Source organism: Salvelinus alpinus, chromosome 3, assembly GCF_045679555.1.
Source record: "Salvelinus alpinus chromosome 3, SLU_Salpinus.1, whole genome shotgun sequence".
NCBI lineage: Eukaryota > Metazoa > Chordata > Actinopteri > Salmoniformes > Salmonidae > Salvelinus > Salvelinus alpinus.
Genome location: NC_092088.1, coordinates 4,424,844 through 4,439,276, shown reverse-complemented (window position 1 = coordinate 4,439,276; position 14,433 = coordinate 4,424,844). Strand labels below are relative to the sequence as shown.

General features: G+C 51.1%; 1 protein-coding gene across 1 annotated transcript in view; it reads left to right on the top strand.

Moving 5' to 3' along the window:
* The window catches only part of jag1b (jagged canonical Notch ligand 1b), a 99,651-nt gene that overhangs the window by 46,158 nt on the left and 39,060 nt on the right, over window positions 1-14,433 (top strand). The window contains exons 9-12 of the mRNA XM_071391082.1: window positions 456-569; window positions 2,023-2,136; window positions 5,698-5,744; window positions 7,008-7,181. Of these exons, the coding sequence (XP_071247183.1) occupies window positions 456-569; window positions 2,023-2,136; window positions 5,698-5,744; window positions 7,008-7,181 (449 nt within the window). The remainder of the gene's footprint in view (window positions 1-455; window positions 570-2,022; window positions 2,137-5,697; window positions 5,745-7,007; window positions 7,182-14,433) is intronic.

The following is a 14,433-nucleotide window of genomic DNA, read 5'->3' as shown; positions in this document are numbered from 1 at the left end:
TCAACACACACAGACCTACACACAGACCTACACACAGACCTACACACACACACACACACACACACACAGACCTACACACACACACACACACACACACACACACACACACACACACACACACACACACACACACACAGACCTACACACAGACCTCAACACACACACACACACACACACACACAGACCTACACATAGACCTCAACACACACACACACACACACACACACAGACCTACACACACACAGACCTACACACACACAGACCTACACACACAGACCTACACACACACACACACACACACACACACACACACACAGACACACACACACACACACACACAGACCTACACACACACAGACCTACACACACACAGACCTACACACACACACACAGACCTACACACACACACACACACACACAGACTCACCCATGAATGTGTCCCCTCTGTCTGCTAGATGTTGATGAGTGCTCTCCTAGCCCCTGTAACCATGGTGGGACCTGTCAGGATCTGGTTCATGCTTATAAGTGTCACTGTCCTCCTCAGTGGACCGGCAAGACCTGCCTCATCGGTAAGACACACCTCTCTCCTCTTTCTCACCGATCCAATGCTTTTTTCCAAAGGTATTTTCTGTAAACAGATAAATAAGCTGTAAGGAATGATGGGACGTGTCAAAGGGCAGTAGGATTAGAAATGGTGTGCCGGAGACTCCAGTATTACCACTAGACCAGACTACACGGTCATTACCTCTAGACCAGTCTACACAGTCATTACCTCTAGACCAGCCTACACGGTCATTACCTCTAGACCAGCCTACACAGTCATTACCTCTAGACCAGCCTACACAGTCATTACCTCTAGACCAGCCTACACGGTCATTACCTCTAGACCAGCCTACACGGTCATTACCTCTAGACCAGCCTACACAGTCGTTACCTCTAGACCGGACTACACAGTCGTTACCTCTAGACCGGACTACACAGTCGTTACCTCTAGACCGGACTACACAGTCGTTACCTCTAGACCGGACTACACAGTCGTTACCTCTAGACCGGACTACACAGTCGTTACCTCTAGACCGGACTACACAGTCGTTACCTCTAGACCGGACTACACAGTCGTTACCTCTAGACCGGACTACACAGTCGTTACCTCTAGACCGGACTACACAGTCGTTACCTCTAGACCGGACTACACAGTCGTTACCTCTAGACCGGACTACACAGTCGTTACCTCTAGACCGGACTACACAGTCGTTACCTCTAGACCGGACTACACAGTCGTTACCTCTAGACCGGACTACACAGTCGTTACCTCTAGACCGGACTACACAGTCGTTACCTCTAGACCGGACTACACAGTCGTTACCTCTAGACCGGACTACACAGTCGTTACCTCTAGACCGGACTACACAGTCGTTACCTCTAGGCCAGACTACACGGTCGTTACCTCTAGGCCAGAATACACGGTCGTTACCTCTAGACCAGACTACACGGTCGTTACCTCTAGACCAGACTACACAGTCATTACCTCTAGACCAGACTACACGGTCATTACCTCTAGACCAGACTACACGGTCGTTACCTCTAGACCAGACTACACGGTCGTTACCTCTAGACCAGACTACACGGTCGTTACCTCTAGACCAGACTACACGGTCGTTACCTCTAGACCAGACTACACGGTCGTTACCTCTAGACCAGACTACACGGTCGTTACCTCTAGACCAGACTACAGTCATTACCTCTAGACCAGACTACACAGTCATTACCTCTAGACCAGACTACACGGTCATTACCTCTAGACCAGACTACAGTCATTACCACTAGACCAGCCTACACGGTCATTACCACTAGACCGGACTATACGGTCATTACCTCTAGACCAGCCAATCCACTGCTTTTAAATCAATGGTGTGAAGTGAAAAGGATGGAGAATTGGGACATAGCCCGTCTGTCATCATAATGTCCACACCAGCCTTCACTCTAACCATGCTGTGTTATTAAACTCCTCCTCCTCTCAAGACGCCAACGAATGCGACAGCAAGCCCTGTGTCAACGCCAACTCTTGCCGCAACCTGATTGGTGGATACTTCTGCGATTGCGTTCCTGGTTGGACGGGACAGAAATGTGACATCAGTGAGTAGAACTAGGACTGTTCTGTTGCAATTGTGGAGTTATAGGACACCTACCTTCTCTCGCACTCTCAATTTCAATTTAAGGGGCTTTATTGGCATGGGAAACATATGTTTACATTGCCAAAGCAAGTGAAATAGATAATAAACAAAAGTGAAATGAACAAAAATTACATTCACACAAGTTCCAGAAGAATAAAGACATTTCAAATGTTATGTCTATATACAGTGTTGTAACGATGTGCAAATTAGTTAAAGTACAAAAGGGAAAATAAATGAACACATACAGTTGAAGTCGGAAGTTTACATACAGTACACTTAGCTTGGAGTCATTTAAAACTTGTTTTTCAACAACTCCACAAATTTCTTGATAACAAACTGTAGTTTTGGCAAGTCGGTTAGGACATCTACTTTGTGCATGACACAAGTAATTATTCCAACAATTGTTTACAGACAGATTATTTCACTTATAATTCACTGTATCACAATTCCAGTGGGTCAGAAGTTTACATACACTAAATTGACTGTGCCTTTAAACAGCTTGGAAAATTCCAGAAAATGGCATGGCTTTAGAAGCTTCTGATTGGTTAATTGACATCATTTGAGTCAATTGGTTAGTGTACCTGTGGATGTATTTCAAGGCCTACCTTCAAACTCAGTGCCTCTTTGCTTGACATCATGGGAAAATCTAAAGAAATCAGCCAAGACCTCAGTAACAAAATTGTAGACCTCCACAAGTCTGGTTCATCCTTGGGAGCAATTTCCAAATGCCTGACGGTACCACGTTCATCTGTACAAATAATAGTACGCAAGTATAAACACCATGGGGCCATGCAGCCGTCATACCGCTCAGGAAGGAGACTCGTTCTGTCTCCTAGTGATGAACGTACTTTGGTGTGAAAACTGCAAATCAATCCCAGAACAACAGCAAAGGACCTTGTGAAGATGCTGGAGGAAACAGGCGCAAAGGTATCTATATCCACAGTAAAATGAGTCCTATATCGACATAACCTGAAAGGCCGCTCAGCAAGGAAGAAGCCACTGCTCCAAAACCGCCATAAAAAAGCCAGACTACGGTTTGCAACTGCACATGGGGACAAAGATCGTACTTTTTGGAGAAATGTCCTCTGGTCTGATGAAACAAAAATAGAACTGTTTGGCCATAATGACCATCGTTATGTTTGGCGGAAAAATGGGGAGGCTTGCAAGCCAAAGAACGCCATCCCAACCTTGAAGCACGGGGGTGGCAGCATCATGTTGTGGGGGTGCTTTGCTGCAAGAGGGACTGGTACGCTTCACAAAATAGATGGCTTCACGAGGAAGGAAAATGATGTGGATATATTGAACCAACATCTCAAGACATCAGTCAGGAAGTTAAAGCTTGGTCGCAAATGCGTCTTCCAAATGGACAATGACCCCGAGCATACTTCCAAAGTTGTGGCAAAATGGCTTAAGTACAACAAAGTCAAGGTTTGGAGTGGCCATCACAAAGCCCTGACCTAAAGCGTGTGCAAGCAAACCTGACTCAGTTACACCAGCTCTGTCAGGAGGAATGGGCCAAAATTCACCCAACTTTTTGTGGGAAGCTTGTGGAAGGCTACCCGAAACATTTGACCCAATTTAAAGGCAAAGCTACCAAATACTAATTGAGTGTATGTAAACTTCTGACCCACTGGGAATGTGATGAAAGAAATAAAAGCTGAAATAAATCATTCTCTCTACTATTATTCTGACATTTCACATTCTTAAAATAAAGTGGTGATCCTAACTGACCTAAAACAGGGCATTTTTACTAGGATTAAATGTCAGGAATTGTGAAAAACTGAGTTTAAATGTATTTGGCTAAGGTGTATGTACACTTCCGACTTCAAGGGTAAATATGGGTTGTATTTACAATGGTGTTTGTTCTTCACTGGTTGCCCTTTTGTTGTGGCAACAGGTCACAAATCCTGCTACTGTGATGGCACACTGGTATTTCACCCAGTAGATATGGGAGTTTATCAAAATTGTTTGTTTTCAAATTCTTTGTGGATCTGTGTAATCTCAGGAAAATATGTTTCTCTAATATGGTCATACATTCTGTTAGGAAGTGCAGCTCAGTTTCCACCTCATTTTGTGGGCAGTGTGCACATAGCCTGTCTTCTCTTGAGAGCCAGGTCTCTCTCTGTCTCACTCTCACCATTTCTCTCACTCACTTACAATCTCAGCACAGTCAATGTAATTTCACCCAGAGCCCTATGGGCCCTGATTCAAAGTAGTGAACTATATAGGGAATAGGGTGCCATAGGGCTCTGGTCTAAAGTAGTGCACTATATAGGGAATAGGGTGCCATAGGGCTCTGGTCTAAAGTAGTGCACTATATAGGGAATAGGGTGCCATTTCCAATGCAGACAGTTGGCAGTGTGTACAAGTGTGTCCTTGTGTTCAGTGACGAGGATCCTTTATCATTACTAGAGTCCCATGTAGGCAAGGATAGTTGACTATCTCTGGGATGCCAAGGATAGTTGATTATCTCTGGGAAGCCAAGGATAGTTGATTATCTCTGGGATGCCAAGGATAGTTGATTATCTCTGGGAAGCCAAGGATAGTTGATTATCTCTGGGATGCCAAGGATAGTTGATTATCTCTGGGATGCCAAGGATAGTTGATTATCTCTGGGAAGCCAAGGATAGTTGATTATCTCTGGGATGCCAAGGATAGTTGATTATCTCTGGGATGCCAAGGATAGTTGATTATCTCTGGGATGCCAAGGATAGTTGACTATCTCTGGGATGCCAAGGATAGTTGATTATCTCTGGGAAGCCAAGGATAGTTGATTATCTCTGGGAAGCCAAGGATAGTTGATTATCTCTGGGATGCCAAGGATAGTTGATTATCTCTGGGATGCCAAGGATAGTTGATTATCTCTGGGATGCCAAGGATAGTTGACTATCTCTGGGATGCCAAGGATAGTTGATTATCTTTGGGAAGCCAAGGATAGTTGATTATCTCTGGGAAGCCAAGGATAGTTGATTATCTCTGGGATGCCAAGGATAGTTGATTATCTCTGGGATGCCAAGGATAGTTGATTATCTCTGGGAAGCCAAGGATAGTTGATTATCTCTGGGATGCCAAGGATAGTTGATTATCTCTGGGATGCCAAGGATAGTTGATTATCTCTGGGATGCCAAGGATAGTTGACTATCTCTGGGATGCCAAGGATAGTTGATTATCTCTGGGAAGCCAAGGATAGTTGATTATCTCTGTGAAGCCAAGGATAGTTGATTATCTCTGGGAAGCCAAGGATAGTTGATTATCTCTGGGATGCCAAGGATAGTTGACTATCTCTGGGATGCCAAGGATAGTTGACTATCTCTGGGAAGCCAAGGATAAAAACAATCCAGCTCTAGTTACACACACACACACACACACACACACACACACACACACACACACACACACACACACACACACACACAGTGCTACATTCACTTGGCTCAGTCAGTGGGTTATTATGTTTAAAAACATAATATTATCCAGATAATTACATGATGGTGTTTTAAAACATGTCATTTCCCCCATGTAGATATCAATGACTGCAAGGACCAATGTCAGCACGGCGGAACCTGCAGGGTAAGTTTCTGTTTGGGACCTGTCTCGTGTCAGATATCAAACACATTGTTTTATGTGTTCAGCTTGTCCTTTTTTGTTTCCGGTTTCTTTTCACACCACAAACTCATTTACAGCGTTTAAAAAAACAAAACAAATAAATATATAGCAACAGTTGTGAAGCGTTCTGTTCTCTGGAAGGCAACAACTCTGTGGAGTTTTAAAGTTGTTCTGGAATCCATCAATGAAATTAAATAATGTGGAGGAGGAGGAGGAGGAGAGATTCCTTAAACACATTAGGTTAAATGACCCTCAACATCATTGTGTTAAATTACTGTTGGATGAGTGTTGCTCTGTCCTTCCTACCACCCTCTTCTTCTCTTTTCCCTTCCCTGACTGACATCCTGTGTTAGCCGAACACTTCCTGTTCTCTAAGGAAGATTAAAGGGATCTCTGGCCAGCTAGATTTAAAGGGGTCTCTGGCCAGCTAGATTAAAGGGATCTCTGGCCAGCTAGATTAAAGGGATCTCTGGCCAGCTAGATTAAAGGGATCTCTGCCCAGCTAGATTAAAGGGATCTCTGCCCAGCTAGATTAAAGGGATCTCTGCCCAGCTAGATTAAAGGGATCTCTGCCCAGCTAGATTTAAAGGGGTCTCTGCCCAGCTAGATTTAAAGGGATCTCTGCCCAGCTAGATTTAAAGGGGTCTCTGCCCAGCTAGATTTAAAGGGATCTCTGCCCAGCTAGATTTAAAGGGGTCTCTGCCCAGCTAGATTTAAAGGGGTCTCTGCCCAGCTAGATTTAAAGGGGTCTCTGCCCAGCTAGATTTAAAGGGGTCTCTGCCCAGCTAGATTTAAAGGGGTCTCTGGCCAGCTAGATTTAGAGGGGTCTCTGGCCAGCTAGATTTAAAGGGGTCTCTGGCCAGCTAGATTTAAAGGGGTCTCTGCCCAGCTAGATTTAAAGGGGTCTCTGCCCAGCTAGATTTAAAGGGGTCTCTGCCCAGCTAGATTTAAAGGGGTCTCTGCCCAGCTAGATTTAAAGGGGTCTCTGGCCAGCTAGATTTAAAGGGGTCTCTGGCCAGCTAGATTTAAAGGGGTCTCTGGCCAGCTAGATTTAAAGGGATCTCTGGCCAGCTAGATTAAAGGGATCTCTGGCCAGCTAGATTTAAAGGGGTCTCTGGCCAGCTAGCTGGATGGCTGTCTGTGTTCCTGGACCTGGCTAGTATTTCTGGAGCATGTCGCTAGTAGAACTAGCTAGTGGTGCATACTAAAACACGTTGTGTACTCTAGGACCTGGTGAACGGGTACAGCTGTGTGTGTCCTGCGGGTTACTCTGGAGACCACTGTGAGAGAGATGTGGATGAGTGTGCCGGCTCTCCCTGTCTGAACGGCGGGCGGTGCCAAGACCGGGTCAACGGTTTCACCTGCCTCTGTCTGCCAGGATTCTCGGGACAACTCTGCCAGGTAAGTTTTGGTGCAACCTTCAAACCCTTCCCCACTGATGTTTAACTTAACTTAGTTCCCATTCTGTCCCTGGTGAGCAACATTGAAACCCTTCCCCTTAACCCCCAACTCCCCACTGTCTTTTAACCTTAGTTCTTGTCTTCTTTCTGGTGCCAGTTTGCCTACCAGACTACCCCACCTTCCAACCTGCCTACTAGACTACCCCCACCCTGTCTACTAGACTACCCCACCCTGTCTACTAGACTACCCCCACCCTGTCTACTAGACTACCCCACCCTGTCTACTAGACTACCCCACCCTGTCTACTAGACTACCCCCACCCTGTCTACTAGACTACCCCCACCCTGCCTACTAGACTACCCCCACCCTGTCTACTAGACTACCCCCACCCTGTCTACTAGACTACCCCACCCTGTCTACTAGACTACCCCACCCTGTCTACTAGACTACCCCACCCTGTCTACTAGACTACCCCCACCCTGCCTACTAGACTACCCCCACCCTGTCTACTAGACTACCCCCACCCTGTCTACTAGACTACCCCACCCTGTCTACTAGACTACCCCCACCCTGTCTACTAGACTACCCCACCCTGTCTACTAGACTACCCCACCCTGTCTACTAGACTACCCCCACCCTGTCTACTAGACTACCCCACCCTGTCTACTAGACTACCCCCACCCTGTCTACTAGACTACCCCCCCTGTCTACTAGACTACCCCCACCCTGTCTACTAGACTACCCCCACCCTGCCTACTAGACTACCCCCACCCTGCCCACTAGACTACCCCCACCCTGTCTACTAGACTACCCCACCCTGTCTACTAGACTACCCCCACCCTGCCTACTAGACTACCCCCACCCTGTCTACTAGACTACCCCCACCCTGTCTACTAGACTACCCCACCCTGTCTACTAGACTACCCCCACCCTGTCTACTAGACTACCCCACCCTGTCTACTAGACTACCCCACCCTGTCTACTAGACTACCCCACCCTGTCTACTAGACTACCCCCACCCTGTCTACTAGACTACCCCACCCTGTCTACTAGACTACCCCCACCCTGTCTACTAGACTACCCCACCCTGTCTACTAGACTACCCCCACCCTGTCTACTAGACTACCCCACCCTGTCTACTAGACTACCCCCACCCTGCCTACTAGACTACCCCCACCCTGCCCACTAGACTACCCCCACCCTGTCTACTAGACTACCCCACCCTGTCTACTAGACTACCCCACCCTGTCTACTAGACTACCCCCACCCTGCCTACTAGACTACCCCACCCTGTCTACTAGACTACCCCCACCCTGTCTACTAGACTACCACCACCCTGTCTACTAGACTACCCCACCCTGTCTACTAGACTACCCCCACCCTGTCTACTAGACTACCCCCACCCTGTCTACTAGACTACCCCCACCCTGTCTACTAGACTACCCCACCCTGTCTACTAGACTACCCCCACCCTGTCTACTAGACTACCCCCACCCTGTCTACTAGACTACCCCACCCTGTCTACTAGACTACCCCACCCTGTCTACTAGACTACCCCCACCCTGTCTACTAGACTACCCCACCCTACCTACTAGACTACCCCACCCTACCTACTAGACTACCCCCACCCTGTCTACTAGACTACCCCACCCTGCCTACTAGACTACCCCCACCCTGCCTACTAGACTACCCCACCCTACCTACTAGACTACCCCACCCTGTCTACTAGACTACCCCACCCTACCTACTAGACTACCCCACCCTGCCTACTAGACTACCCCACCCTGTCTACTAGACTACCCCACCCTGTCTACTAGACTACCCCACCCTGTCTACTAGACTACCCCACCCTACCTACTAGACTACCCCACCCTGTCTACTAGACTACCCCACCCTGTCTACTAGACTACCCCACCCTGTCTACTAGACTACCCCACCCTGTCTACTAGACTACCCCACCCTGTCTACTAGACTACCCCACCCTGTCTACTAGACTACCCCACCCTACCTACTAGACTACCCCACCCTGCCTACTAGACTACCCCACCCTGTCTACTAGACTACCCCCACCCTGCCTACTAGACTACCCCACCCTGCCTACTAGACTACCCCACCCTGCCTACTAGACTACCCCCACCCTGCCTACTAGACTACCCCACCCTGTCTACTAGACTACCCCCACCCTGTCTACTAGACTACCCCCACCCTGTCTACTAGACTACCCCACCCTGTCTACTAGACTACCCCCACCCTGTCTACTAGACTACCCCCACCCTGTCTACTAGACTACCCCACCCTGCCTACTAGACTACCCCCACCCTGTCTACTAGACTACCCCACCCTGCCTACTAGACTACCCCACCCTGTCTACTAGACTACCCCACCCTGTCTACTAGACTACCCCCACCCTGCCTACTAGACTACCCCCACCCTGCCTACTAGACTACCCCACCCTACCTACTAGACTACCCCACCCTGCCTACTAGACTACCCCACCCTGTCTACTAGACTACCCCCACCCTGCCTACTAGACTACCCCCACCCTGTCTACTAGACTACCCCCACCCTGCCTACTAGACTACCCCCACCCTGCCTACTAGACTACCCCCACCCTGTCTACTAGACTACCCCCACCCTGTCTACTAGACTACCCCACCCTGCCTACTAGACTACCCCCACCCTTTCTACTAGACTACCCCACCCTGTCTACTAGACTACCCCACCCTGCCTACTAGACTACCCCACCCTGCCTACTAGACTACCCCCACCCTGTCTACTAGACTACCCCACCCTGCCTACTAGACTACCCCCACCCTGTCTACTAGACTACCCCCACCCTGCCTACTAGACTACCCCCACCCTGTCTACTAGACTACCCCACCCTGCCTACTAGACTACCCCCACCCTGTCTACTAGACTACCCCCACCCTGCCTACTAGACTACCCCCACCCTGTCTACTAGACTACCCCACCCTGCCTACTAGACTACCCCCACCCTGCCTACTAGACTACCCCCACCCTGTCTACTAGACTACCCCCACCCTGTCTACTAGACTACCCCCACCCTGCCTACTAGACTACCCCCACCCTGCCTACTAGACTACCCCCACCCTGCCTACTAGACTACCCCACCCTGTCTACTAGACTACCCCCACCCTGTCTACTAGACTACCCCCACCCTGCCTACTAGACTACCCCCACCCTGTCTACTAGACTACCCCCACCCTGTCTACTAGACTACCCCCACCCTGTCTACTAGACTACCCCACCCTGTCTACTAGACTACCCCCACCCTGTCTACTAGACTACCCCCACCCTGCCTACTAGACTACCCCACCCTGTCTACTAGACTACCCCCACCCTGTCTACTAGACTACCCCCACCCTGTCTACTAGACTACCCCCACCCTGTCTACTAGACTACCCCACCCTGCCTACTAGACTACCCCACCCTGTCTACTAGACTACCCCCACCCTGCCTACTAGACTACCCCCACCCTGTCTACTAGACTACCCCCACCCTGCCTACTAGACTACCCCCACCCTGTCTACTAGACTACCCCACCCTGCCTACTAGACTACCCCCACCCTGTCTACTAGACTACCCCCACCCTGTCTACTAGACTACCCCCACCCTGCCTATTAGACTACCCCCACCCTGTCTACTAGACTACCCCACCCTGTCTACTAGACTACCCCCACCCTGCCTACTAGACTACCCCACCCTGTCTACTAGACTACCCCACCCTGTCTACTAGACTACCCCCACCCTGTCTACTAGACTACCCCACCCTGTCTACTAGACTACCCCCACCCTGCCTACTAGACTACCCCCACCCTGCCTACCAGACTACCCCCACCCTGTCTACTAGACTACCCCACCCTGCCTACTAGACTACCCCCACCCTGCCTACTAGACTACCCCCACCCTGTCTACTAGACTACCCCACCCTGTCTACTAGACTACCCCCACCCTGTCTACTAGACTACCCCACCCTGTCTACTAGACTACCCCCACCCTGTCTACTAGACTACCCCCACCCTGTCTACTAGACTACCCCCACCCTGTCTACTAGACTACCCCCACCCTGCCTACTAGACTACCCCACCCTACCTACTAGACTACCCCACCCTACCTACTAGACTACCCCACCCTGTCTACTAGACTACCCCACCCTACCTACTAGACTACCCCCACCCTGCCTACTAGACTACCCCCACCCTGCCTACTAGACTACCCCACCCTGTCTACTAGACTACCCCACCCTGCCTACTAGACTACCCCACCCTGTCTACTAGACTACCCCCACCCTGCCTACTAGACTACCCCCACCCTGTCTACTAGACTACCCCCACCCTGCCTACTAGACTACCCCCACCCTGCCTACTAGACTACCCCCACCCTGTCTACTAGACTACCCCCACCCTGTCTACTAGACTACCCCACCCTGCCTACTAGACTACCCCCACCCTGTCTACTAGACTACCCCACCCTGTCTACTAGACTACCCCCACCCTGCCTACTAGACTACCCCACCCTGCCTACTAGACTACCCCCACCCTGTCTACTAGACTACCCCACCCTGCCTACTAGACTACCCCCACCCTGTCTACTAGACTACCCCCACCCTGCCTACTAGACTACCCCCACCCTGTCTACTAGACTACCCCACCCTGCCTACTAGACTACCCCCACCCTGTCTATTAGACTACCCCCACCCTGCCTACTAGACTACCCCCACCCTGTCTACTAGACTACCCCACCCTGCCTACTAGACTACCCCCACCCTGCCTACTAGACTACCCCCACCCTGTCTACTAGACTACCCCCACCCTGCCTACTAGACTACCCCCACCCTGCCTACTAGACTACCCCCACCCTGCCTACTAGACTACCCCCACCCTGCCTACTAGACTACCCCACCCTGTCTACTAGACTACCCCCACCCTGTCTACTAGACTACCCCCACCCTGTCTACTAGACTACCCCCACCCTGCCTACTAGACTACCCCCACCCTGTCTACTAGACTACCCCCACCCTGTCTACTAGACTACCCCCACCCTGTCTACTAGACTACCCCCACCCTGTTTACTAGACTACCCCACCCTGTCTACTAGACTACCCCCACCCTGTCTACTAGACTACCCCACCCTGTCTACTAGACTACCCCCACCCTGTCTACTAGACTACCCCCACCCTGTCTACTAGACTACCCCCACCCTGTCTACTAGACTACCCCACCCTGCCTACTAGACTACCCCACCCTGTCTACTAGACTACCCCCACCCTGCCTACTAGACTACCCCCACCCTGTCTACTAGACTACCCCCACCCTGCCTACTAGACTACCCCCACCCTGTCTACTAGACTACCCCACCCTGCCTACTAGACTACCCCCACCCTGTCTACTAGACTACCCCCACCCTGTCTACTAGACTACCCCCACCCTGCCTATTAGACTACCCCCACCCTGTCTACTAGACTACCCCACCCTGTCTACTAGACTACCCCCACCCTGCCTACTAGACTACCCCACCCTGTCTACTAGACTACCCCACCCTGTCTACTAGACTACCCCCACCCTGTCTACTAGACTACCCCCACCCTGTCTACTAGACTACCCCCACCCTGTCTACTAGACTACCCCACCCTGTCTACTAGACTACCCCCACCCTGCCTACTAGACTACCCCCACCCTGCCTACCAGACTACCCCCACCCTGTCTACTAGACTACCCCACCCTGCCTACTAGACTACCCCCACCCTGCCTACTAGACTACCCCCACCCTGTCTACTAGACTACCCCACCCTGTCTACTAGACTACCCCACCCTGTCTACTAGACTACCCCCACCCTGCCTACTAGACTACCCCCACCCTGCCTACTAGACTACCCCACCCTGTCTACTAGACTACCCCACCCTGCCTACTAGACTACCCCACCCTGCCTACTAGACTACCCCCACCCTGTCTACTAGACTACCCCACCCTGTCTACTAGACTACCCCACCCTGTCTACTAGACTACCCCCACCCTGTCTACTAGACTACCCCACCCTGTCTACTAGACTACCCCCACCCTGCCTACTAGACTACCCCACCCTGTCTACTAGACTACCCCCACCCTGCCTACTAGACTACCCCCACCCTGCCTACTAGACTACCCCACCCTGTCTACTAGACTACCCCCACCCTGTCTACTAGACTACCCCCACCCTGTCTACTAGACTACCCCCACCCTGCCTACTAGACTACCCCCACCCTGTCTACTAGACTACCCCCACCCTGTCTACTAGACTACCCCACCCTGTCTACTAGACTACCCCACCCTGTCTACTAGACTACCCCACCCTGCCTACTAGACTACCCCCACCCTGTCTACTAGACTACCCCCACCCTGTCTACTAGACTACCCCACCCTGCCTACTAGACTACCCCACCCTGCCTACTAGACTACCCCCACCCTGTCTACTAGACTACCCCACCCTGCCTACTAGACTACCCCACCCTGCCTACTAGACTACCCCACCCTGTCTACTAGACTATCCCACCCTGCCTACTAGACTACCCCCACCCTGCCTACTAGACTACCCCCACCCTGTCTACTAGACTACCCCCACCCTGTCTACTAGACTACCCCACCCTGCCTACTAGACTACCCCCACCCTGTCTACTAGACTACCCCACCCTGTCTACTAGACTACCCCCACCCTGCCTACTAGACTACCCCACCCTGCCTACTAGACTACCCCCACCCTGTCTACTAGACTACCCCACCCTGCCTACTAGACTACCCCCACCCTGTCTACTAGACTACCCCCACCCTGCCTACTAGACTACCCCCACCCTGTCTACTAGACTACCCCACCCTGCCTACTAGACTACCCCCACCCTGTCTATTAGACTACCCCCACCCTGCCTACTAGACTACCCCCACCCTGTCTACTAGACTACCCCACCCTGCCTACTAGACTACCCCCACCCTGCCTACTAGACTACCCCCACCCTGTCTACTAGACTACCCCCACCCTGCCTACTAGACTACCCCCACCCTGCCTACTAGACTACCCCCACCCTGCCTACTAGACTACCCCCACCCTGCCTACTAGACTACCCCACCCTGTCTACTAGACTACCCCCACCCTGTCTACTAGACTACCCCCACCCTGTCTACTAGACTACCCCCACCCTGCCTACTAGACTACCCCCACCCTGTCTACTAGACTACCCCCACCCTGTCTACTAGACTACCC